Genomic DNA, 27,703 nt, shown 5'->3' with positions numbered 1-27,703 from the left:
TGAATTCACATTTAAATGTTAGCTTCCATTTTTGTGAGTCATTGAGTCACAGAGATGGTCTGCCTCTGCCTTCTGTAACCTTATCCAAAGTACAGTGTAAAACACCTGTTGGTGTGCTTTTCTGCTATTCTTTGAAGAGGATTTGTATTTGTTATCATGGTTATCTTTTCATTTCTATTTACAGGACCTTGTGTCAGGGAGCTGTTGTCAAAGGCTGGACTAGAAGATCATTATGAAAACAAGCTGACGTTAAGTACTGTCCTTGAGATAAATGCTGATACTACATCAGATGAACCTCTTACCACTATGCAGTCACTTCCAGGGGCCTTCCTTAAGAAATTAATGATGGCAAATGTAAATGCCAGGAGTGTGAAATGTCTGACCATTGACCAGGAAGTTTCCTATTATGGTGTAGACAACCTGGACACTGACTCTGATAGCAGCGATGTCATTAATCCACTGGACCTGATAACAGCCCTGTTTCTGTGTTCAGATGGTTTCCTGCAGCAGGAGATGGTCCAGAAAATGTCCATGTGTCAGTTTTCTGTTCCTCTCCTGCTGCCCAACTGTGACACAAAACAAAGCACTTTGATGCTGTGGGCCCTGAGGGACATAGTGAAGAAGTTTAGATCGTCTTCACAAATGGCCACAAATGCTTTTGTGGAGGAGAGAATAGTTCTCTCTGATATTCCTATGGTGTCTTTTGTTAGGTTAGGACAAAGCAGCTTGTCCAAGTCTCAGATTTTGAACAAGTTGCTTAGTAACCCTCAACAGTACCATGATACATTTGTTCATCATGATATGGAATGTGGCGATGTCCCTCGGCAAATCTCAGATGGTCTGGTTGAAATCAGCTGGTACTTTCCATGTGGAAACAGAAACATAGACATGTTCACCAAGCCTGTGGCGGTGGCCAATCTCAGAGGAGACATCAGGTCCTTTAAAACACAGTTCTCCTTTCTGTGTCAAACATCAGCTGCAGTTTACATTTTCATTGATGATTTTGAGGCAGATTTCAAGGTTTTGGAAGCAGAAATCACAAAAGCAGAGATATTTCTGGTTGTCAACTCTCAGAGAAAAACATACAGGGTGGACACATTGAAGAAAATGATCACAAACTACAGTATCAACCCAACAAATGTGATTGTGAAGAAGAAGCAGAATGATGCAGAATTTGTCAAAAACCTGCAGTCCTCTGTGGGTGACATCATTGAAAAAAGTAAAAACATATTGACAATTGAAAACATGGCTGATGTGGCTCATCAGTTTGGGATTCTGGTTGATGAAGACAGTGATGACTGTCAGAGTGCCAAGAAGACAGCAGATGAAATCACCAGGAACATCAAAGACACAATGAAATTCAAACATGAACAACTACCCTTACAAGGAACAATCTGGAAAGAGCTTTCCCAGTTGGAAAAAGAGATGTGTAGACTGAGAAAAGCAGGAGATAAAGACATTGAACACTACAAGAGCTCTCTGAAGAAAAAGGAGAAAGAGCTGAGAGAGAAGCAATATACATTTGACATGTCAGATTCAATGGCAAGCTTCATTTTAGGATTGTCAAGTTCAGGAGCTGAGCGTTCCTATTTCCTCAAATGGATGCGGATAAATCTGGACAATCTGTCACGTCAGAACCTGTCTGGATTGCGGGAGCGGTACAAAAATCTTTGCCAACATTCTCCGGAGAAAAAAGACGACATTAAAGATTTGGATAAGCAATTATCTGACTGTTCCTTGGGTCTTGAACACTTCCTGCGTGAGTTGGGCCAGTTATATGAGGCTTCCTGCTCCCTTCCTGAAAGTAGCCTACAAAGGAAACAGATGGAGCATCTCCCTGGATTGTGTGCTCAGATGCTGTTGGAGGGTTTCCCCATTGAGCTTGTGGATGGAGATGCATCAAATATCCCTCTGAAATGGATTTCAGCTGTTCTGACTGAGCTTCATACTCTTGTCCAATCCAACAGCAAGATCCGGGTGGTCACAGTTTTAGGGGTCCAAAGCACAGGGAAATCCACTCTCCTCAACACCATGTTTGGGGTCCAGTTTGCTGTCAGCAGTGGAAGATGCACCAGAGGTGCCTTCATGCTACTGATTAAAGTCAACAAAGAACTCAAGGAGGAGCTGAAATGTGACTTCATCATGATCATTGACACAGAGGGGTTGAAATCACCAGAGTTGGCTCAACTAGATGACAGCCATGAACATGACAATGAACTGGCCACACTGGTGATAGGACTCAGTGATGTCACTATCATCAACATCGCCATGGAGAACTCCACAGAGATGAAAGACATTCTACAGATTGTTGTTCATGCTTTTATCAGGATGAAGGAAGTGGGGAAGAAGCCGATATGTCATTTTGTGCACCAGAATGTGTCAGACATGTCTGCTCATGACAACAACATGAGGGACAGGAAGAAGTTGTTGGAACAGTTGAATGAAATGACCCAGGCAGCAGCCAGAATGGAGAAGAAGGAGAATATCACCAAGTTCACTGATGTGATGGAGTATGATCCAGACACAAGCAGCTGCTACATCCCAGGACTCTGGCACGGGACTCCCCCTATGGCTCCAGTAAATGCTGGCTACAGTGAGGCTGTGTACAGCTTCAAGAAGACCTTGATGAAAGATTTCATAAAATGCCAGAGAAATGATGACTTGACACATTTCCTGAAGTGGACACAAAGTTTGTGGAAGTCTGTGAAATTTGAGAAATTCATCTTTAGTTTCAGAAACAGCTTGGTTGCAGATGCATATTCCAAATTGTGCTCTGAGTACAATGGTTGGGAATGGGCCTTCCAGAAGGAGATGTACAACTGGATGATTGGTGCTGAAACAAAAATTAACAATATTGGCATGACAGATCAAAATCTTGGGCGGTCCATAGGAAATGTGCTAAATGAATTGATCGCAGAGGCATCTGAGAAACTGTCATTGGGAGAAAAGGAAATCCAAGACAATCTGGTGAAATACTTTGAAAATCAAGATGGCCATGTTAGTCTGGTGGAAAAATACAAGGAGGACTTTGTGTCCAGTGCCAAAACACTGAGACGAGAGACAGAAAACACAGTGAAGAACAAACTGCAAGGAGTTGTTGAGATCAAAGAGGGAATGACAGAACTGAACAACATCAAGAGTTCTCAGGCAAGTACAATGGAAAAGAAGGTTCTAGATCTGCTTCAGAATTGTAGACAGAAAAAATCTGTTCTTTCAGATAAGGCCCTCAGTAAAGAGTTTGAAAACATGTGGAGTAAAACTCTGTCTGAGATACATTTCAAAGGACTTCCTAAGCGAGATGTTTCCCAAGATGCCTTTATCATGTTGAGTGGAAATCTGTCAACAAGGGGCAGTCATGTCAACAGTCTGTTGGTTGGAACCAGACTGGTGGATTGTGGGAAGGCAGCCTTTGTTGTGGAATCAGGGGGTTTGTGGGAGAAGACTAAAGGCTTTGTGGTGCACAGGGATCGTGACCATCACAGGAAAAAGCTGCAAGACTTCTGTAATGACATCATAACACAGTGTCAGGACTTTATAAGACAGAAGGTGGAGCACAAAACAGATTATCATGACACTAACATCAAAGAACTTCTTAACGAGATTGATGAAACATTGCAGCAACAAAAGAAAATGAAAGTCGGTGATGAATGTGAGGTTTATCTGAAGCTACACATCTGTGGCATAGCAGCAAGACAGTTCCAAAAGATGCATGATGATTTCATTGCACTCAATGACCCAAGGAATTGTCTGCAACAGTCAAAGGACAACTACTATACTGACTTCATGAACTTGTTCCATGAGCGAGACCAGTGCCAAAAGAAAGCTGAGGACTTCACAAAGCTCTGTTTGCGGCCAGCTGTAGAGGAATATGTGACAAAAAGGATTGGTCCTGATGTGGTTGATGAAGTGGTGACCGGTGAAGGGTCAGAGGATTACAGCACAAGAACAGCTTTCCAGTTCTCCATTTTAAAAGAACTCCTGACTGATGAAAATTATGAGAAATATAGAGAGTACATAAAACAATATAAAACGTTTGTGAAGCAGTGGCTATTTTGCCAAATGGTGGAGAAACTCTCAAAAGAGAGCAGTCTGCAGAAATTGGAGAACAAACATCTTTCAAATATAGTCCGGATTATTACTGATAACATTTCAACTGTCAGTAAAGCATCTAGCACGGTAAACAACATTAAGACGTTCATTGGGAATATTTGCAATAAATTGGGAGAGGATCTTGCCTTTCCCAAGGATGCTTTGGATTCCATTATGATTCTGAACACGAGCACCGCAAACACAGAACAGTTTGCTAAATGTCTCACAGAGTTTGTGAGTGAAATGGAGAAGTCACTGGCATCTGTTTATGACCGGAAAACTGACCTTGGATACATCACAAAAAGGCTCAGATCTCTGCCATTCAAGCCTCAGGACAAGATGTTCACCAGCCTGTTTGGCTGTGGGGAGGTATGTCCTTTCTGCAAAGCACCCTGTGAAGCAGGAGGTAAGGAGCATACCAAACACTTCACCTCCATTCATCGTCCAAAAGGGCTCAGTGGTTCGGTGAATAACAGTTCAAATGTGTTATTAACTAACATATGCTCCTCCTCCGTGATAGGCAATGGGCTGTTCATTAATGATCTAACAGGAGATGATGGTCACCTTTATAAGAAGTACCAGACATACTACCCTGACTGGATCATAACTGGTGACACCAGTATTGAGGCTTCAGACTATTGGAAGTATGTGATGGCAAAATTCAATGAGACAATTGCTGAAGCATATGACGCACTTCCTGCTGATATCCCAGAGGATTGGAACCTTTTAACAGCTGAGGATGCAATGAAGAGTTTGAAGGGCTCATTCAATGTGAGTGAATAGGGGAAATCTATAACAAGGCTCTGAATTGTAGTCCAAATATATTATTGGCCATTAAAACATATATTAAGTTGACAACCACAAATACCTCACACATGGTATATCACAGAATCAAAATATGAGGAGCCAGTTGTTTCAAACAAGAGTTAAGCAAAAAATGTGCAGATCTGATCATACCAAATGCAATTTTGAAAAAAACTGCAGCACAGAAAATAATATTTGCAAATACATTCATAGCTTTGCAAACTTATGACTTCTTAGCTATTTACAGATCAGATGTTCTATAATGGAAAAGCGTTCACTTTGAATATACACTTAGTATACCAGAACCCTCAGAACAGCCTCAATTCATCAGGGCATGAACTCTACAAGATGTCGAAAGAGTTCCACAGGGATGCTGGTCCATGTTGACTCAAATATTCCTCACAGTTGTGTCAAGTTGGCTGGTTGTCCTTTGGGTGGTAGATCATTCTTGATACACACGGGAAACTGTTGAGCGTGAAAACCCAGCAGGTTGCAGTTCTTGACATTAACCGGTGCACCTGGCACCTACTACCATACCCTGTTCAATGGCACACAAACAATCCATGTCTTAAAGCTGACAAATCCATCTTTAACCTGTCTCCTCTGCTTCATCTACACTGATTAAAGGATTCACCTGGTCAGTCTGTCATGGAAAGAGCAGTTGTCCACTCAGTGTATGAGAAAGGAATGCCAATATTCTTAGAGTAAGTTAAGAATTAAGTTACTAAGATTTAGTTTGTTGATGATTTTTATGTGTTGATGAGTGAGTCAAATTATTTTATTTGTGTTGTTGATTAGGTTGTTGCTGTTGTTATTGATGAAGATTATTTGTTTGTTCTTGACGGTCATTTTCTTTTTGTTCATGAGTATAATGATAATAATAGGTTCCCTCTTCTTGTTGTTATTGATGAGTATAATGATGATAGTTTCTCTTGTTGTTATTGATGAGTATAATGATGATAGTTTCTCTTGTTGTTATTGATGAGTATAATGATGATAGTTTCTCTTGTTGTTATTGATGAGTATAATGAGGATAGTTTCTCTTGTTGTTATTGATGAGTATAATGAGGATAGTTTCTCTTGTTGTTATTGATGAGTATAATGAGGATAGTTTCTCTTGTTGTTATTGATGAGTATAATGAGGATAGTTTCTCTTGTTGTTATTGATGAGTATAATGAGGATAGTTTTCCTCTTGTTGTTATTGATGAGTATAATGATGATAGTTTCTCTTGTTGTTATTGATGAGTATAATGATGATAGTTTCTCTTGTTGTTATTGATGAGTATAATGAGGATAGTTTCTCTTGTTGTTATTGATGAGTATAATGAGGATAGTTTTCCTCTTGTTGTTATTGATGAGTATAATGAGGATAGTTTCTCTTGTTGTTATTGATGAGTATAATGAGGATAGTTTCTCTTGTTGTTATTGATGAGTATAATGAGGATAGTTTCTCTTGTTGTTATTGATGAGTATAATGAGGATAGTTTCTCTTGTTGTTATTGATGAGTATAATGAGGATAGTTTCTCTTGTTGTTATTGATGAGTATAATGAGGATAGTTTTCCTCTTGTTGTTATTGATGAGTATAAGGATGATTATGATAAGTTTTTCTCTTGTTATTAATAAGTATAATGATGATTATTATTTTTGTAGTTAGTGGTGATGATGATGATGTGAGTTGAACTCTGAGCCTGCAGGGAATGGTTTTCAGTTGGCCAAGCTATATAATGACGGCCAAGTTGGCCAAGCCAATATTCAGTTGGCCAAGCCAATATGATGAAGACAAAAGAAAGTTGAGTTGTACTTTGCAGACATATTGTGAAATCATGTGAATTGTTGCAATTGAAAATACAAAATACTTGTCCATTATCGTGTTACTAGAGATGTTTAATAAAAATCTATAATTTCAAAACATGAGTTGGTTTAAAACATGTTTTGGTTTAAGAATATGATTTGATCTCATGAGAAATACTGTCCATCAAAATAACATTATTGCTTGCTCACTTGGAATCTGTTGTAGACATTATTAAGCAGCTATTAGCTAGATAAATCAAGGCACACAATGTGTGTCTCAGAGGTGCTGTTCTGGCTAGGATCAGGTCCTCCCTGTTCATGTAATCTTATTCAATGGCTGCATTTAAACAGGCAGCCAAATTATATATTTTTCAGCTCTGAAAAAGATCTTATGTGATTGGTCAAAAGAGACCAATTAGTGGAAAAAATTTCAGAATTGGGCTGGCTATGTAAACAGCCAATGTGATCAAAAAGGTTCTTGACATAAACTGGTGCACCTGGCATCTACTACCATACCCCGCTCAAAAAAAAAAAAAAACATAAATCAGTGATGTTACTCTAAGGCCGCATTTACACAGGCAGTCCACTTCTGATATTTGTGCTGAACATGATCTAATGTGAAAAAATCTAATGTAATTGGACAAAATACCAATTAGTGGACTTTTTAAATGTTTTTATTGGGCTGTAAACACAGCTACTGATACTTGATACATTTGTCCGCTAGTGGTCATAAACACCAGAATTGACACTAGATAGATGGCGGTGTTGGTATGGCATCAGTGGAAATGTGACCAGACCCAGTACATAAAAATCCCTCCTCTCCTTCCAATATGGTGAAAGGAAGCTCATCATAAGGTTGGATTAGCTTTCACCTAGAGGGGTATACTACAAAGCAGGATCAATGAGTTAGCCAACTAACTTGCCTAAATATTATTTTTTAGAAAGACAAGCTTGAAGTGGGCATGGTGTAATTGACTGACCCAAAAACACATATCCTGTTCTAAAATAAACATAGCCTTGAGATGCTTTTGGGAAACCGTACAGTTCTTTCAGGTCAGTTCTTTCAGTTCAATGAAAGAGACGAGGGAGAGGACAGGGGTGTAATCATTAGTCCAAACAGTTTTTAAACAATTCTGTTTCTATTGGACATATTCAGGTAGGTCCCTCCCCGTTCTCTTCAGTTTGCTTCCACCCGTGCGTCAATTTTAGTAAAATCATTTTAAAAATCCCAATCAAAAGCAAACAGTTTAAGCACAAGGCATCAAGGTTTTTGCATGGGCTGCATTTCAATCCGCCACATCTGCCCGCCCCTGTCGGATTTCTGCATCTGTGGTGGAAGGTGGCTGAGCTTTAGCAATGCTTTTCAGACCATGAGACATCCTGAAAATCACTTCCGAACGGCCTACAGCCTATTATGACCACACTATTTGGAAAGGGGAGACTCTCACGAATGCGAGGATGTCCTCTGTTTTGTTCTTCGATCCTCACAAGTGTCATGGGACTCATCTGAAGTCAGTAACGCTGATGTGCCAACTTCTGTCTGTTCTGAACCGTTTGAGCAAGAAACGAATGTGTCACGGGACTCGTTTGAAAGTAACCCATACAAATGAATGCAAATATGGAGGTAGTTTAGTGCCAACAAAAATAAGGGATTAAATATGTCCAAAACATATGTCTTGAGCTTTCCTATATTTCCTTCAAAATCTTCAATCTTTAAAATCTTATTCCTTAGGATTTTTTGGGGGGGTCTACACTATAACAGGTCAGTTATCTGGTGATAGTAGCTTGTTCTGACATCTACACTACTATAACAGGTCAGTTATCTGGTGATAGTATAGTGTTCTGACATCTACACTACTATAACAGGTCAGTTATCTGGTGATAGTATAGTGTTCTGACATCTACACTACTATAACAGGTCAGGTATCTGGTGATAGTATAGTGTTGATATCTACACTACTATAACAGGTCAGTTATCTGGTGATAGTATAGTGTTGATATCTACACTACTATAACATGTCAGTTATCTGGTGATAGTATAGTGTTCTGACATCTACACTACTATAACAGGTCAGTTATCTGGTGATAGTATAGTGTTGATATCTACACTACTATAACAGGTCAGTTATCTGGTGATAGTATAGTGTTCTGATATCTACACTACTATAACAGGTCAGTTATCTGGTGATATTATAGTGTTCTGACATCTACACTACTATAACAGGTCAGTTATCTGGCAAAAATTGCTCAGATACACGAATACGATATAAGATTCAAAATGTGTGAATCTTGCCTTTAACATTCCAGAATAATTCCTGAATCACACTAGTGTTCTGTTCCATGTTCAGCCATAGACATGTTCCACAGACAACAAGACTGGTTTAAATAAACATAATGAACAGATTGCAGCACACTGTGTTCGTTATTAACACAATAAACATGTTTTAACAATACAATATGTATTATACATTGACTACAGATCATTACCTTTTCTGTCCCAATGACATAGGATTTGACTAATTACCGAACAGTCCCCATAACCTAGCTTTATACTGTAGTGTCCTTAATCCAACGCCTAGCAACCTCATAACCTGTTCTATACTAAGTTTATACTGTAGTGACCTTAACCCAACACCTAGCAACCTCATAACCTGGTCTATACTGAGTTTATACTGTAGTGACCTTAACCCAACACCTACTGTAGCAACCTCATAACCTGGTCTATACTGAGTTTATACTGTAGTGACCTTAACCCAACACCTAGCAACCTCATAACCTGGTCTATACTGAGTTTATACTGTGGTGACCTTAACCCAACACCTAGCAACCTCATAACCTGGTCTATACTGAGTTTATACTGTAGTGACCTTAACCCAACACCTAGCAACCTCATAACCTGGTCTATACTGAGTTTATACTGTAGTGACCTTAACCCAACACTTAGCAACCTCAAAGGTTTCATATCTCTTGGTGTAACTACTAAGGTGTTGGGTTGACAGTTGCTGGATGAAGGACTAGTCCCCACATTCACTACAATACATTACACAATGGTGTACATGTATTCTTCACCACTAATATAACACCTGCTAACTTCTATTATATATTTAGTGCACTAGATTACATACATTTCTGATATGCCAGTTTAATTACAAATAAGAACAAACTGCTTAAAACTTGAAATTGATATCCATAAGATGAGGTGTCCCATCAACCCACTATTTATACATTTTCTTTTGATACTTAACTATATTCAGAACCAAATACATTTTTACTTTTACTCAAGTAGTATTTTACTGGATTACTTTTATTTGAGTCATTTTCTATTAAGGTATCTTTACTTTTACTCAAATATGATAATTGGGTACTTTTTACACCACTGGTGCCATCAACCCACTCCCAAACTCCCTCTGTATGGCTGAAGTCCAATCCAGACCTCCCTGCTCAAGCCATGAACAAATATACCTGTCATTTTGGCGCAAGAAAAATATAACACATCCAGGTAGACTCCGCGAAATGACGATGCCACGGGCCGCACCGGAGATATTGAGATTAACGAGATGCAACACTTCGCAGTCAAACACAGTATCTGCGCATGTGCACAGGTTCGCATCACGCTGTTTAAAGTGTGGTATCCAGGGCACCAAAACAGCAGAGAAGAACGCTCTTAGTTGTTGTTGAAATTGACCCACTATGCGGTTTACTTTCTGCATCTACGTCATATTGCTGAGTCTACTTTTTTAGTTAACATTTCACAACAGAAATGCGTTCAAACCATTTTTCTGCATTTTGTAATTGTCATAAAAAATCAACATTTAGTATGAGACGCAGTGTAATAATGTTAGGAATGGAGGTAGATATGTGGATTATGCGACAAGTTGCGGGCCAATATCTCCCTTCTCCTGTAGTGTGCACGTGTTCACTTCCCTTCTTGGAAACCTAATTTGCGCACACTGCATATAGACTTTTCTATTGTGTTATTGACTGTATGTTTGTTTTACTCCATGTGTAACTCTGTGTTGTTGTTTGTGTCGCACTGCTTTGCTTTATCTTGGCCAGGTCGCAGTTGTAAATTTGAACTTGTTCTCAACTGGCCTACCTGGTTAAATAAAGGTGAAATAAAATGTCAAATTGGAAAGAAAATGCCAGGTATGGAAACTTGTTCCATGGCCTATGCCTAAACCAATCCAATGCTTTTAAACTTGTCGTGGGAAGAGAGATTGGGACAAATCAAGTCTATTTCCACGTCTCACATCCTACCACTAGGGGGCAGCAGCAGCCAGGGCCAAGTTCTTGTTGGACTGGACCTTTAAGAAAGTGATTTCGCACCAGGTTTAGGGTCAATTCCATTTCAATACAGTGAATAAACTGAAATACATTTTCCTCAAAGCTTGTCTATGTAATGAGAATGTTGAAATTGGAAGTTGGAGTTGTCTATGAGAAACAATGTTAAATAGGAATTTCTGTTTATTTCTTGAATTGACTGAATGGATATGAAGCGAAGCCAGTTCATGAAAGAAACCTGAGTGTGGTGACATCATTTGATCGCATCAGCAGATATTGTGCCAATTGGATTCACACTGTACTTACATGTGGTCTATTCTACAGAACAGTTCTATATTATTAACTGAATGTGACACTTCACTCAGGATCTGCTCCTTCAGGGTAGCTCACTGCCAACCTCCAAGACTATGCATTGTAATCTTTTCTAAGAAATGTTTAAACGTACATGTGGCGTTTCCTTTTTTAAATGGAATTGATCCCAACCCTGTTGCTCTCAGGCATGGATGATTGACAGGTAATTACTGATCAGAGAAGCTATATGAAAGTAGCCTCCCAACCCTGTTGCTCTCAGGCATGGATGATTGACAGGTAATTACAGATCAGAGAAGCTATATGAAAGTAGCCTCCCAACCCTGTTGCTCTCAGGCATGGATGATTGACAGGTAATTACTGATCAGAGAAGCTATATGAAAGTAGCCTCCCAACCCTGTTGCTCTCAGGCATGGATGATTGACAGGTAATTACTGATCAGAGAAGCTATATGAAAGTAGCCTCCCAACCAGGTTGGTTTGGATAGTCTTTTTGTTTTCCTTGTTGTGATTTTGTTGAGATCTTGGGATGGCCAACTGAAGAGCCTCAACGGGCCTCCATTGGGCCATGGTGAGTCGTGCGTAAACTGTCTCTCCCTGTATTCGGCCTAACTCTCTGGCTGTGAGAGAATCCCAAATGACACCCCATTCCCTTTATAGTGCACTACTCACCAAAAGGAATGCAATACAAAGGGGATAGGGTATCATTTGGGATTCTGTCTCTCCCTCTGAAATATAATACAACCATTAAACAACTACATTCACTTGCTAAATAATATCTGCTTTTCAAAACAGTTGAATCTAATCACTACCTGTATTAAAGGTCACCAGGGGTCGTGACCTGTTTGTTGCAAAACCTTAGACACTGTTTTGATAACTGATGGTTATGATCCAACCCTTCATTCTGGTGTTGTCACCACAAACAGGAAGTGAACAAGATATGAGTTCAAATATAAATAGTAACATTCACTCTGTCTTAAAAGGCACAATGTCTTATTGACACCAGTTTTTCTTTCTTCAAGTTTAGGAGTAGACCTTTAAAATGTACACTGTAAAATTCACTGTCCTAAAGAGGCAGGGAGATGTCTTGTCCTTCTAGATTACAGATGTTATGCCCCTATTTATTCACACTTTTTGACATACAGTATGAATACATGATTGTGTGTCAGCTTGTGCAGCAGACAGTAGTCAGTCATGTTGCTCCTGGTCACGTGATGCGGCAGCCCAACCTGCGACTTCAAAAATCAGTGTCAGCTCTCGGCCCAAGAGGATTACCTCCTTATCTAATGAAGAAGTTGGTTTCTCCTGTGGGAGACTCAGGTTCAGATCAGTGTCTTCTTGTGTGTGTGTGTCTGTCTGAATGTGAACATTTGTTTCTCTCCTACCTGAAGTTCAGAGTACCATTCTATCAAATCACACCAGTCTACAGAGCATCATTAACATACAGTAGAGAGTTCATTAAAAGTACCTATGAGAAGCCTATTTCTCACAGATCCATTCTTGTGAAAACGAACATCCCAAATCCCTCCATACTCCTTGGCCTGACGATATGTAATAGATTTCCCCACAGTTCTGGTACGTACCACCACCAGGCTCTCCACTCCACCAATACCTGCAGTAGAAACAACATAGTTAGACTGACCACTCTCTCAGAACCTAGAGTATGAACAACAGAGTTAGGCTGACCACTCTCTCAGAACCTAGAGTATGAACAACACAGAGTTAGATTGACCTCTCTCTCAGAACCTAGAGTATGAACAACACAGAGTTAGACTGACCTCTCTCTCAGAACCTAGAGTATGAACAACACAGTTAGACTGACCTCTCTCTCAGAACCTAGAGTATGAACAACACAGAGTTAGACTGACCACTCTCTCAGAAAGAGTATGAACAACACAGTTAGGCTGACCACTCTCTCAGAACCTAGAGTATGAACAACACAGATAATCCGTCCTACTCCTTCCACTGTGGTCAGTGTTATTAGATCAGTAGTCTCTTACCTTGGGGTGGTCAGTGTTATTAGATCAGTAGTCTCTTACCTTGGGGTGGTCAGTGGGGTGCCGTCCACCCATTTCCAGGTCCCCTCAGTAACAGAGTCAGTCAGACCAATCCAGACATAACTGACTGATTTAAACCCATTGATGAATGTCTGTTGTGACACAGAAAAAGCATTGTTACTAACACATGATGGAATAATAAATAAAGTATCTCTCTGTCTCTCACCTGTTCCTCTTCACTGTTAATGATCACCAGATCTGCTCCTCTCTCCAGACAGTCCTGTCTACTCTCCTCCCAGGATTTCCTCTCAGTAGAGAGGTAGTAACAGCTGCAGCCAAACCTTCTCCATCCTTCAGGACAGGACCCTAGAAGTTTCAATTAAACCTCTCACTAAAGGCTTCAGTCATACTAAAGTTATACTTAAATCTGAAGTGGTTCTCCAGCAAATTAGTAAAAATGTCTCACCCCATGTTCAAGAATGGCATTACATTACAACCTCTCACTTTTGGTTATTTTAAAATGAAATGATATCCAAAATATCGCTATTTTTAAAACAAGCCATAAAAAGTTGGTTGCAATTTCAGTTTATTCCAAATATTATGGTTAAACTCAAATATACTAATTGATTTTTAAAAAATGTTATTTTTTATTTTTTATATAAAGCGTTATAATCTTTCTACGTTCTAGAAATAGGACTGGTAGAGTTGTTACACATGCAGCTAACAAAAATATATGGAAATGTCTGTTCTACTCTAAATGAAAACCAACGTTGGGGAAGAGATTTTCCATGTACCTATTCCATGGTACATGGTTTATGAACTGATACACAAAACGACCCTGGATTAAAAAAAGGTTTTAAAGTTTAAATTATTACACACCATTCTTGCAACCAATAGAAGGTTATATACAGTGCATTCAGAAAGTGTTAAATGTAAAAAATAAATCCCCCGTCATCAATCCACACACAATACCCCATAATGACAAAGCAAAAACATTTTTGCATTTTTGCAACATTTACATAAGTATTAAGACAGTTTACTCAGTACTTTGCTGAAGCACATTCGGCAGTGATTACAGCCTTGAGGTCTTCTTGGGTATGACGCTACAAGCATGGCACACCTGTATTTGGAGAGTTTCTTCCATTCTTCTCTGCAGATCCTCTCAAGCTCTGTCAGGTTGGATGGGGAGTGTCGCTGCAAAGCTATTTTCAGGTCTCTCCAGAGATGTTGGATCGGGTTTAAGTCCGTGCTCTGGCTGGGCCACTCAAGGACATTCAGAGACTTGTCCCGTAGCCACTCCTGTGTTTTCTAGACTGTGTGCTTAGGGTCGTTGTCCTGTTGGAAGGTGAACTTTCGCCCCCATTCTGAGGTCCTGAATAATACCATGCTATTGTTTGAGGAGAGTGAACAGTTATGAACTTAAATGTATTCATAAACCAATTAGGCACATTTGGGCAGTCTTGATACAACATTTTGAACAGAAATGCAATGGTTCATTGGATTAGTCTAAAACTTTGCACATATACTGCTGCCATCTAGTGGACAAAATCTAAATTCCGTAGTCATATATTTGCCTTTCTTTGCATTATAAAAGATGGAAAAAACAAACATATTGTCTTTTACCAGATCTAATGTGTTATATTATCCTACATTAATTTCACATTTCCACAAACTTCAAAGTGTTTCCTTACAAATGGTATCAAGAACATGCATATCCTTGTTCAAGTCCTGAGCTACAGGCAGTTAGATTTGGGAATGTCATTTTAGGTGAAAATGTAACAAGAAAAAGGTCCCACACTTCAGACGTTAAGTAAACAAGGTATCTGTTTTTTATTCAACTTGCACACCCCCCAAAAAACTGTTTCGCTTTGTCATCGTGGGGTATTGTGTGTAGATTGATGAGGATAGACATTCTAAAATACAATTTAGAATAAGGCTGTAACTTAATAAAATGTGGAAAAAGTGAAGGGGTCTGAATACTTTCTGAATGCATTGTATATGGAGGGGATACAACCATCCCAGCTCCACAGATTTAGCTGCTTAGAGAAAGAATCATTAGATCAATTCTTTTGGTACTGTCCATATGTAGCTTGTTTTTGGTCGCAGGTTCAGGAATGACTGGAGAATTGCAACATTTACCCGGAGCTAACTCTGCAGATAGCACTGCTGGGTGATTTTAAGAAGCCATAGTCAATCCATCAATATTATAATAATACTCCTAGCAAAACATTTTTACTTTGTTACAATATGTGGAATCTGGGAGACTAGAAAGGTTCCAGATGTTTGTGAAACGTCACAGCACAGTTGAAAAATATGACAAATATGAATGAAAACTGGATGGTGTTCAGATATAGATGGGAGGGGTTGAGTGGAGCTGAAGGATGGGACTAAAAACAAGCAAATTATAATTATTGTAAAATATGCTCAGTCCATAATATGTATATAGTATGCACAAGCTGGAAGTAGAAGCCTAAGTGTTGTTTTCAGTTGGTTTACAACATTTAGGGGACGGGCGGTAGGGTTAGTGGAATTAATAAGTAAAATATATATTTTTAAATATATATACTACCAGTCAAAAGTTTGGGCACACCTACTCATTCAAGGGTTTTTCTTTAGTTTGACTATTTTCTACATTGTAGAATAACAGTGAAGACATCACAACTATGAAATAACACATGCTATTGAACAAATCAAAATATATTTTATATTTGAGATTCTTTCAAGTAATGATGGAATGTGGTTTCTCTTTGCTTATTTGAGCTGTTCTTCCCATAATGTGGACTTGGTATTTTACCAAATAGGGCTATCTTCTGTATACCACCCCTACCTTGTCACAACACAACTGATGGGCTCAAACACATTAAGGAAAGAAATTCCACAAATTCACTTTTAAGAAGGCACACCTGTTAACTGAAATGCATTCCAGGTGACTACCTCATGAAGCTGGTTGAGAGAATGCCAAGTGTGAAAAGCTGTCATCAAGGCAAAGGGTTGCTATTTGAAGAATCTCAAATATAAAATATATTTAGATTTGTTTAACACTTTTTTGGTTACTATATGATTCCATATGTGTTATTTCATAGTTTTGATGTCTTCACTATTATTCTACGATGTAGAAAATAGTACAAATAAAGAAAAACCCTTTACAGACAATATAAATGGGGGATTGGAAATGGTGCAGACAATTACATGTTTTTATATTTAATTATTTACCTAGGCAAGTCAGTTAAGAACAAATTCTTATTTTCAATGACGTTCTAGGAACAGTGGTTTAACTGCCTTGTTCAGGGGCAGAACGACAGATTTCTACCTTGCTAGCTCGGGGATTCGATATTTCAACCTTTCGGTTACTTGTCCAACACTCTAACCACTAGGCTACCCTGCTGCCCCTACCCTGCCGATCCACATTAAAGGAAGCCACAATCTATCTGCAACATTAAAGCTGATCTACCCCCTAAAAAATAATACAATCTGAGTTCTAGGTAGTTCTGATGACCTCTGATCTCCTGTGGCGTGTGTTGAGCGCAAAGGCACAACACAGCTCCAGTCAACTTAATTTGTTTCTGGTCCTAATGGTCATGGATAGCATTGGCAATACTTCTTGAATATGCTTGTGTGTGAGATAACAGGTCAACTACAGAAACTGTGGATCAGGAAGCAAATAAAAAGGTGGGCCCTTTGTACACATTTACCTTTGTTCTCCCAGTTCAGTCTTTCTATCTCCTTCTGTAGCTGGTCACGCTCCATAGTTGTAGTGTTCAGACTCTTCTTCAACTTGTCTATTTCAGTGGTTCTGGTATTTAGACTACTCTGTAGCTGGTCTCTCTCTATAGTCAGGGTGTTGTAACTTATCTGTAGCTGGTCTCTCTCTTTAGTCAGGGTGTTGTAACTGGTCTGTAGCTGGTCTCTTTCTGTGGTCCTGGTATTTAGACGATTCTGTAGCTGGTCTCTCTCTTTAGTCAGGGTGTTGTAACTTATCTGTAGCTGGTCTCTCTCTTTAGTCGGGGTGTTGTAACTGGTCTGTAGCTGGTCTCTCTCTGTGGTCCTGGTATTTAGACTATTCTGTAGCTGGTCTCGCTCTGAAGTTGCATCTGTAAAATGGAAAAGTCAATCAAAATGTGTAACTGTCACAACATTGACTACAAATGTTTTAGTAAAAAACAATGTTCACTTACAGGAATCCCACAGGCCTATGATCACAGCCAGTAGAACAAACACTGCAGCAACTGTGGAGGGTCTCTTCCACCACTGAACATGTTCTGAATAACAAGTTATTAAAGTCAGATCTTTGGTAATGTGGTAATGTGTTTTACTGTATCAGTGTTTTATTTGAGCTGGATTCTGCAGGAACAGGATCCGTCAGCTCTCAGTTTTGGACTGATGGATTCCACAACCTATTTGGTCGGATCCGCTACCTCTCGTGGCATAGAAAATAATTGTTACTGTTTGCAATGAAAGAATTTGAATTAAAGAGCTCAAAGTTAATTTGAGTTTCCTCCTCGTTAATTCTCCTGCCCCCTAAAATAAATGCAATGTAAAAACGTAGATTTCTATCCCGGGACTGATTTTCTGAGAATACTAAACTTTTCACAATTTTATTACTCATTACGCTGTTATTTCTAACCCGATATGGATGACAATACCTTCAAATTAAAGCTGACGAGTTGCACTTTAACCCCATAGTCATTATTTAAAATCCAAACTTTTGGAGTATAGAGCCATAAGAAGAAAACATGCTTCACTGTCCCAATAACTACGGAGGGCCTGTAGGTAGGGGTAAGGTAGAGACAGGTAGACTCAATATTAACAGAGGACACTGTAGGTAGGGGTAAGGTAGAGGCAGGTAGCCTCAATATTAACAGAGGACACTGTAGGTAGGGGTAAGGTAGAGACAGGTAGACTCAATATTAACAGAGGGTACTGTAGGTAGGGGTAAGGTAGAGACAGGTAGACTCAATATTAACAGAGGGTACTGTAGGTAGGGGTAAGGTAGAGGCAGGTAGCCTCAATATTAACAGAGGGTACTGTAGGTAGGGGTAAGGTAGAGACAGGTAGACTCAATATTAACAGAGGGTACTGTAGGTAGGGGTAAGGTAGAGACAGGTAGACTCAATATTAACAGAGGGTACTGTAGGTAGGGGTAAGGTAGAGGCAGGTAGCCTCAATATTAACAGAGGGTACTGTAGGTAGTGGTAAGGTAGAGACAGGTAGACTCAATATTAACAGAGGGTACTGTAGGTAGGGGTAAGGTAGAGACAGGTAGCCTCAGTATTAACAGAGGGTACTGTAGGTAGGGGTAAGGTAGAGGCAGGTAGCCTCAATATTAACAGAGGGTACTGTAGGTAGGGGTAAGGTAGAGACAGGTAGCCTCAATATTAACAGAGGGTACTGTAGGTAGGGGTAAGGTAGAGACAGGTAGACTCAATATTAACAGAGGATACTGTAGGTAGTGGTAAGGTAGAGACAGGTAGACTCAATATTAACAGAGGGTACTGTAGGTAGGGGTAAGGTAGAGACAGGTAGCCTCAGTATTAACAGAGGGTACTGTAGGTAGGGGTAAGGTAGAGACAGGTAGACTCAATATTAACAGAGGGTACTGTAGGTAGGGGTAAGGTAGAGACAGGTAGACTCAATATTAACAGAGGGTACTGTAGGTAGGGGTAAGGTAGAGGCAGGTAGCCTCAATATTAACAGAGGATACTGTAGGTAGGGGTAAGGTAGAGACAGGTAGCCTCAATATTAACAGAGGATACTGTAGGTAGGGGTAAGGTAGAGGCAGGTATCCTCAATATTAACAGAGGATAATGTAGGTAGGTGGAAGGTAGAGACAGGTAGTCTCAATATTAACAGAGGATACTGTAGGTAGGGGTAAGGTAGAGACAGGTAGCCTCAATATTAACAGAGGATACTGTAGGTAGGGGTAAGGTAGAGGCAGGTATCCTCAATATTAACAGAGGATACTGTAGGAAGGGGTAAGGTAGAGACAGGTAGCCTCAATATTAACAGAGGGTACTGTAGGTAGGGGTAAGGTAGAGGCTGGTAGCCTCAATATTAACAGAGGGTACTGTATGTAGTGGTAAAGTTGAGGCTGGTAGCCTCAATATTAACAGGGGGTACTGTATGTAGGGGTAAGGTAGAGGCTGGTAGCCTCAATATTAACAGAGGGAACTGTATGTAGTGGTAAGGTTGAGGCTGGTAGCCTCAATATTAACAGAGGGTACTGTATGTAGTGGTAAGGTAGACTCAATATTAACAGAGGGTACTGTAGGTAGGGGTAAGGTAGAGACAGGTAGACTCAATATTAACAGAGGGTACTGTAAGTAGGGGTAAGGTAGAGACAGGTAGCCTCAATATTAACAGAGGGTACTGTAGGTAGGGGTAAGGTAGAGACAGGTAGACTCAATATTAACAGAGGGTACTGTAGGTAGGGGTAAGGTAGAGACAGGTAGACTCAATATTAACAGAGGGTACTGTAGGTAGGGGTAAGGTAGAGGCAGGTAGCCTCAATATTAACAGAGGATACTGTAGGTAGGGGTAAGGTAGAGACAGGTAGCCTCAATATTAACAGAGGATACTGTAGGTAGGGGTAAGGTAGAGGCAGGTATCCTCAATATTAACAGAGGATAATGTAGGTAGGTGTAAGGTAGAGACAGGTATCCTCAATATTAACAGAGGATACTGTAGGAAGGGGTAAGGTAGAGACAGGTAGCCTCAATATTAACAGAGGATACTGTAGGTAGGGGTAAGGTAGAGACAGGTAGCCTCAATATTAACAGAGGGTACTGTAGGTAGGGGTAAGGTAGAGGCTGGTAGCCTCAATATTAACAGAGGGTACTGTATGTAGTGGTAAGGTTGAGGCTGGTAGCCTCAATATTAACAGGGGGTACTGTATGTAGGGGTAAGGTAGAGGCTGGTAGCCTCAATATTAACAGAGGGAACTGTATGTAGTGGTAAGGTTGAGGCTGGTAGCCTCAATATTAACAGAGGGTACTGTATGTAGTGGTAAGGTAGACTCAATATTAACAGAGGGTACTGTAGGTAGGGGTAAGGTAGAGACTGATAGCCTCAATATTAACAGAGGATACTGTAGGTAGGGGTAAGGTAGAGGCTGGTAGGCTCAATATTAACAGAGGATACTGTATGTAGTGGTAAGGTAGAGGCAGGTAAACTCAATATTAACGGGCACTGTAGGTAGCGGTAAGGTAGAGGCAGGTAGCCTTGAGGTTACAGTGTTGGGCCAGTAACCAAATGGTTGCTGGTTTAAATACCGGAGCAGACAAGGTGAAAAATCTGTTGTTGTGCCCTTCAACAAGGCACTTCATCCTAATTGCTCCGGGAGCGCTGTACGTTGGAGACATTGTGATCATTGTCACGAAGTCCCACTGGCATTAGAAATGTAATTCCCTCGACCTCATGGCACCTGAGCTCAATTTCGAGTCTCATAGCAAAGGATCTGAATACTTATGTAAATAAGGTATCTGTTTTTTATATATTTGCAACAATTTCTAAACCTGTTTTCACTTCGTCATTATTGGGTATTGTGTGTAGATAGACGAGGAAAAAACATTTGATCAATTTTAGAATAAGTTTGTAACAGAACAAAATGTGGGAAAAGTCAAGGTGTCTGAATATTTTCTGAATGCATTATAAATCCTCTCCACAATAACAAGAGTTTTACACTGTAGTGCTGATAAAGTTAAAGCAATCAGAGGCAAATCAACTCCTTGACATAATGACCCACAGGAACAGAAACAAGCAGGAACATCGCAACACATTCATTACATTAACACCAGGCACAATACTTAAGTATGGTACTTCCTTACTTGTGGTGAAGGTTGTGGACACCAGTTGACTTTGCTTTCCATTTTCCAGCACAGTGCAGACAGTGACAGAGTACTGAGTAGCAGGTTGCAGGTCAGAGAGAGTGATGCTGTGTGAAGATGTGGTAGCGATGTGTGGTTCTGTCCCTGAACAGCGATAGGAGATCTGGTAATGATGTTGGGTTTGGTCCAATCCTGGTGGCTGGTTCCAGCTAACAGCAGCTGATGTGGTGTCCACCGAGTCAACAGTCAGCTGGTCTGGAGCAGGAAGTACTAAGGGGAAATAGATTATTGTCAGGGCTACAGTTTAACTCCAGAAATATACTACAGAAGGGAAAGTAGAATAGTAGAATAGTAGAATAGTAGAATAGTAGCTTAAAGTAGAAAAGGTCAGCTTGCAAATCCTTTTGATATTTATTTTTTTATTTCACCTTTATTTAACCAGGTCGGCCGGTTGAGAACAAGTTCTCATTTACAACTGTGACCTGGCCAAGATAAAGCAGAGATAAAGCAGAGCAGTAAGACAAAAACAACAACAGAGTTACACATGGAATAAACAAACATACAGTCAATAACACAATAGAAACATCTGTATACAGTGTGTACAAATGAAGTAAGGAGGTAAGGCAATAAATAGGCCAATAGTGGCAAAGTAATTACAAATGAGCAATTAACACAGGAGTGATAGATGTGCAGAAGAGGATGTGCACGTAGAAATACAAAAACAGATATTGGATGAGGTAGGTAGTTGGTTGGATGGGCTATTTACAGATGGGCTGTGTACAGCTGCAGCCATCGATAAGCTGCTCTGACAGCTGATGCTTAAAGTCAGTGAGGGAGATATAACTTCAGTCATTTTTGCAATTCGTTCCAGTCATTGGCAGCAGAGAACTGGAAGGCAAGGCAGCAAAAAGAGGTGTTGGCTTTGGGGGTGACCAGTGAAATACACCTGCTGGAGCGTGTGCTACGGGTGGGTGTTGCTATGGTGACCAGTGAAATACACCTGCTGAAGTGTGTGCTACGGGTGGGTGTTGCTATGGTGACCAGTGAAATACACCTGCTGAAGTGTGTGCTACGGGTGGGTGTTGCTATGGTGACCAGTGAAATACACCTGCTGAAGCGTGTGCTACGGGTGGGTGTTGCTATGGTGACCAGTGAAATACACCTGCTGAAGCGTGTGCTACGGGTGGGTGTTGCTATGGTGACCAGTGAAATACACCTGCTGAAGCGTGTGCTATGGGTGGGTGTTGCTATGGTGACCAGTGAAATACACCTGCTGAAGCGTGTGCTACGGGTGGGTGTTGCTATGGTGACCAGTGAAATACACCTGCTGAAGCGTGTGCTAGGGGTGGGTGTTGCTATGGTGACCAGCGAGCTGAGATAAGGTGGAGCTTTACCTAGCAAAGAGTTATAGATGACCTGGAGCCAGTGGGTTTGGCGACGAATATGTTGCGAAGACCAGCCAACGAGAGCATACAGGTCACAGTGGTGGGGAGGTTATGGGGCTTTAGTGACAAAACGGATGGCGCTGTGATAGACTGCATCCAATTTGCTGAGTAGTGTTTTGGAGGCTATTTTGTAAATTACATCGTGGAAGACAAGGATCGGTAGGATCGTCAGTTTTATGAGGGTAATGGGAAGGGAAGAAATAAACTAAAGCATAAGTCACAACAGGTTAGATTTGAAAAAAAAAAATCTGGTATATGCATTTATCAACCTCACTGTGCCACTGCTACATTGTTGTCACCATGGCAACAAAGCAAAAAACACTGCAGTTCTAAATCCTCTCCACAATAGTGTTTAACACTGCACTACTGATAAAGTTATAGTAAGCAAAGGCAGATCAACTCCTTAACATAATGACTCACACTAATGGAAGAAAGCAAGAATTCAGACACTATAAAAAACTTGTATTAATTTCAGCACCAAACTGCATGTTGAGATCTGGGGAATTCACCATCATATATTTCTCATCAGGAAGGATACTGGACCTTAACATCCCATGCTGACACATCCATTATGATTAGTTCATAGTTATTTTGATAACTAGTTAAGGTTCGATAAATAATATGTCTGGTGACAAACTTGACGTATTTGACTTCCTTACTTGTGGTGAAGGTTGTTGACACCAGTTGACTTTGCTTTCCATTTTCCAGCACAGTGCAGACAGTGACAGAGTATTCAGTAGCAGGTTTCAGGTCAGAGAGAGTGATGCTGGGTGAAGACGTGGTGGTGATGTGTGGTTCTGTCCCTGGACAGTGGTAGGAGATCTGGTACTGATGTTGGGTTTGGTCCAATCCTGGTGGCTGACTCCAGCTAACAGCAGCTGATGTGGTGTCCACTGAGTCAACAGTCAGCTGGTCTGGAGCAGGAAGTACTAAGAGAAAATACATTATTGTCAGTGTTATCGTTTAACTCCAGAAATAGACTACAATAGGAAAAGTAGAATAGTAGTTTAAAAAATAGAAAAAGCCAGTTTGCAATTCCTTTTGATATGGGAAGAAATAAGCTAAAGCAGAAGTCACAACAGAAGCTGATTTGTAACAAAAATGAAGTGTTTCTGCTATTCCGGCACCATTTCTTCCGGCGCCGTCCCACGCCTGGACTTCCTGACGCCCCCCCACCCCCCCCCCGGACTTCCTGACGGGCCGTCCCACGGCCGCTTGTAAGTAAGCATTTCACTGTTGTATTCGGCGCACGTGACAAATAAACTGATTTGATTTATATTCATTAATTCATATAAATTAAAAAGAATGCTGTGATTATAAATACTCTCCACAATAACAAGTGTTTTACGCTGTACTTTGGATAAAGTTAAAGCAAGCAGATCAACTCCTTGAAATAATGACTCACAGTGGTGTAACGTACTTACATAAAAAATACTTGAAAGTACTAATAAAAATACTTGAAAGTACTAATAAAATTACTTGAAAGTACTACTTAAGTAGTTAAGGTATCTGTACTTTACTATTTATGTTTGACTACTTTTACTTCACTACATCCCTTAAGAAAATAACATACTTTTTTACTCCAGACATTTTCCCTGATACACAAAAGTACTCGTTACATTTCGAATACTTAGAAGGACAGGAAAATATTCTAATTCAACACCAGTTGACTTTGCTTTCCCTTTTCCAGCACAGTGCAGACAGTGACAGAGTATTCAGTAGCAGGTTGCAGGTCAGAGAGAGTGATGCTGGGTGAAGATGTGGTAGTGATGTGTGGTTTTATCCCTGGACAGCGGTAGGAGATCTGGTAATGATGTCGGGTTTGGTCCAATTCTGCTGGCTGGCTCCAGCTAACAGCAGCTGATGTGATGTCCACTGAATCAACAGTCAGCTGGTCTGGAGCAGGAAGTACTAAGGGAAAATAAATACATTATTGTCAGGGTTACAGTTTAACTCCAGATATACACTGAGTGTACAAAACATTAAGGATACCTGTTCTTTTCATGACAGACTGACCAGTTGAATCCACATTAAAGTTATGATCCCTTATTAATGTCACTTGTTAAATCCACTTCAATCAGTGTAGATGAAGGAGAGGAGACAGGTTAAAAAAGTAGACAGGTTAAAGAAGGAGACAGGTTAAAGAAGGAGACAGGTTAAAGAAGGATTTTGTGTGTGTGCCATTCAGAGGGTGAATGGGCAAGACAGAAATATTTAAGTGCCTTTGAACAGGGTATGTATGGTATGTGCCAAGAGCATAAGTTTGGGTCAAGAACTGCAACGCTGCTGGGTTTTTCACGCTCAACAGTTTCCCGTGTGTATCAAGAATGTTCCACCACCTAAAGGACATCACGGCAACTTGACAACTGTGGAAAGAATTGGAGTCAACATGGGCCAGAATCCCTGTAGAACGCTTTCAACACCTAGTAGAGTCCATGCCCTGATGGATTGAGGCTGTTCTGGGGGCAAAATGTGTCGTACACTCAAATGTAATTAAATGTTTAACAGATGTCCCACTTAACATTTCTCATAAGTTAAATAATCTGAAAAATTTAAAAGTTGTAAAAAAAGAAAGTCCCCCAGCTTTCAATAAAGAGATAAATAACTTCCTCTCAGATAATGTCTGAACTATGCCTCTTTCAGCCTCCACAAAAGGCCAACATCTCTTGATTAGGCTGCTAGGTGTTGCACTAAGGATTGCCATAATGTTTTAAGAAAATGTTTTACCTAGAGCTGTGGAGGTCATGACATTTAGTCAGCTGTTTATTGTCATGCAATAGACAGCCGGTCTCATGGCAATTGACCGTGAATTCATGAATTATTTACAATGTTTAATGTTTGATTCGATACATTAAATAATTAATGAATAATTTGCCAGTAAGAAACTGCTAGCCATGGGCTGTTAACAGCTGACCACTGCTAACTGGCAAGCACAAAAACAGTGAAGTTCGGGAGTACAGACCCCAAGAAATCAGCTGCCGAAAATGCACAGTCAAAGAAGAGAATATTCTGTCAAGGAAGTTATTTTTTTATTTGAAATAAAGGCATACTAAGACAAAATACATGTGACGGGTAAATGATAACACATTAGTATATTTATTAAAATGCTGGAAGTGAATGCTGGAATTAAACAATTAACTATGCAAATGAGCAAAAGGTGTGTACATTAAGGAAATAGACGGCTGGCTCAAATAGAAACCTGTCTCTAATAACCGCCTGTTGTTTCCAGTGACCAATTTCACTTTTATGGTAAACACGTTTAACATCTCCAGGCCTCAACACCTACAAGCCGCTGATACGTGCCATTGGAGCATCATCAAGTGTAATAAATAATTTAATGTACACAATCACAAATCAATGATGTATTTTAGGCAGGACTAAATAAACATAATATGAAGAAAATGTATTTCAGAAGAACAGAAGTTCTACTGTATATTATCTGGCTATGCACCATGCCATATTTTTTTTATTTGTTTATTTTACCTTTATTTAACCTGGCAAGTCAGTTAAGAACACATTCTTATTTTCAATGACGGCCTGGGAACAGTGGGTTAACTGCCTGTTCAGGGGCAGAACGACAGATTTGTACCTTGTCAGCTCGGGGGTTTGAACTCGCCACCTTCTGGTTACTAGTCCAACGCTCTAACCACTAGGCTACCCTGTCGCCCCATAGCATGTAGACTTGTTCATTTTAGCAGACAAGATACGCTTAAGTCCCGTGCGATTCTTTGATATAATTTTATCGTAAGAAGAATACATAATCATTATTTTAATTCAGTTTTACTTTTGGGGGGCTGGGGCTCATATAGGCCTATATGTAAAATCTTATGCTCATGTGTGTTTTGAATGAATTATCACCTTAGAGAGGGCTGTTCATTTCGTTGTGTTGCGCTTTGAAACTACATCCACAATTACCATGTTTTCCATTCAGTTTCAACCTGTTATTGAACTTATTTCTTCAAATTGCTCATCACAGTGAGGTGAGTTTTAAAAGCACATACTGTTTAAGTGTTTGATGTGATTTTCGATTGCATTGACGTCAGAGAGGTTACAGGGACAATAGAACCCTGAGTACCAAGCCATTAGGACCTGCTGGTAGTTTGCAAGTTGGGTACTACCAAAGCATGTCCAGAGTGCAAAAAAGAGATGACCATAACTCAGTAGTCATGTGGAATATTACTGAGGTCATGACCCATGACTGCCGGTAATATGTGACTGACCGGCTCGATTCGGTCTTATGCAGCAAAATAAATTGTGTTTTTTCACATTGGATAAAAGTAGAGACTCAGAGCTACAAAGTTGTATAACTTACACTACATAAACTTGTAACCTCACTTTTGAGAAAATGGTCTTTGAATACTCTTTGTCTACTCCCATTCAGCATCGTTCACCCCCTGTTAAGCTTTAGCCTCACCCATCTCTTTAGGGATTCACATGTGAGGCCATGTGCTAACCATTTCAAGACTAAAAGCTGGTTTATACTACAGTGTGTTCATACATTTTATCTAGAGTGCCAGAGTGTGCTCTGGGTGTTCGTAAACTCAGAGCGTTGCCAGAATGTCGGTTTGTAAATTCAGAGCGCACACTGGAAGCTATGGCCCTAAAGTAGGATTGATCCGAGCGTTCTGACCTAACAGCAGCAGTCAAGCACCCAAGCTAACTGGCTAACGTTGGCTAGTTTAGGAGCTACATCCAGATATTAATGAGAGAACACCTCACTGTGACCATTTCACTCGCCCTAGCAGAGCTGGTTAGGTTGTTTTTATGTTATCCAGAACATTGGTGACTGTAACTGTGCTGCTGGTAACAATTTAATTATGTTTAAATAACCAACGTTTACTGACACATTCAACAAGTGTAGAGCGTTCGTAAATTGGTCAGTTATTCTGCCCTCTGGCACACAGACGAGAGTGCTCTGAAATCGGAGTAGACAGCTAGAGGGAATTTGCCAGCTACATCTATCAACAGTTGTCGCAGTGACATGACCATTCTATTTAAATGGTAACTTGCATAGTGGAGTCTTTCGTATCGAAGACTTGTAGCTAGCTAAAGAATGAACCATAACCCCAACGCATGACGTTACTACCCTGCATGAATCTGCAGATAGCTAACCAACCAGGTTCATAACTAGCTATAACCAGCAAAGGCTCTGATATACGAAT

At 40.1% G+C, this 27,703-nt stretch overlaps 2 protein-coding genes across 8 annotated transcripts in view; one reads left to right on the top strand and one right to left on the bottom strand.

The window, feature by feature from the left end:
* The window catches only part of LOC110518665 (interferon-induced very large GTPase 1), a 29,718-nt gene extending 22,918 nt beyond the window's left edge, over nt 1–6,800 (top strand). For both annotated transcript variants that reach the window (XM_036954127.1, XM_036954128.1), the window contains exon 8: nt 185–6,800. In XM_036954127.1, the coding sequence (XP_036810022.1) occupies nt 185–4,872 (4,688 nt within the window). In that variant the 3' untranslated portion in view covers nt 4,873–6,800. The remainder of the gene's footprint in view (nt 1–184) is intronic.
* Nucleotides 6,801–12,241: 5,441 nt separating this feature from the next.
* Nucleotides 12,242–27,703, bottom strand: part of LOC110534593 (fibronectin) — a 65,017-nt gene continuing 49,555 nt past the window's right edge. For 4 of the 6 annotated variants that reach the window (XM_036954120.1, XM_036954124.1, XM_036954122.1 and 1 more), the window contains 7 exons: nt 23,201–23,470; nt 21,097–21,366; nt 17,449–17,532; nt 16,966–17,364; nt 13,500–13,639; nt 13,316–13,425; nt 12,242–12,888 (listed from right to left, as the gene is read on the bottom strand). In XM_036954120.1, the coding sequence (XP_036810015.1) occupies nt 12,756–12,888; nt 13,316–13,425; nt 13,500–13,639; nt 16,966–17,364; nt 17,449–17,532; nt 21,097–21,366; nt 23,201–23,470 (1,406 nt within the window). In that variant the 3' untranslated portion in view covers nt 12,242–12,755. The remainder of the gene's footprint in view (nt 12,889–13,315; nt 13,426–13,499; nt 13,640–16,965; nt 17,365–17,448; nt 17,533–21,096; nt 21,367–23,200; nt 23,471–27,703) is intronic. The other 2 variants (XM_036954121.1, XM_036954123.1) reach the window with 2 other exon arrangements.

This window comes from Oncorhynchus mykiss, chromosome 19 (genome assembly GCF_013265735.2).
Source record: "Oncorhynchus mykiss isolate Arlee chromosome 19, USDA_OmykA_1.1, whole genome shotgun sequence".
Taxonomy (NCBI): domain Eukaryota; kingdom Metazoa; phylum Chordata; class Actinopteri; order Salmoniformes; family Salmonidae; genus Oncorhynchus; species Oncorhynchus mykiss.
The sequence above is the reverse complement of the archived record's forward strand: the minus strand, read 5'-3'. Positions and strand labels throughout refer to the sequence as shown.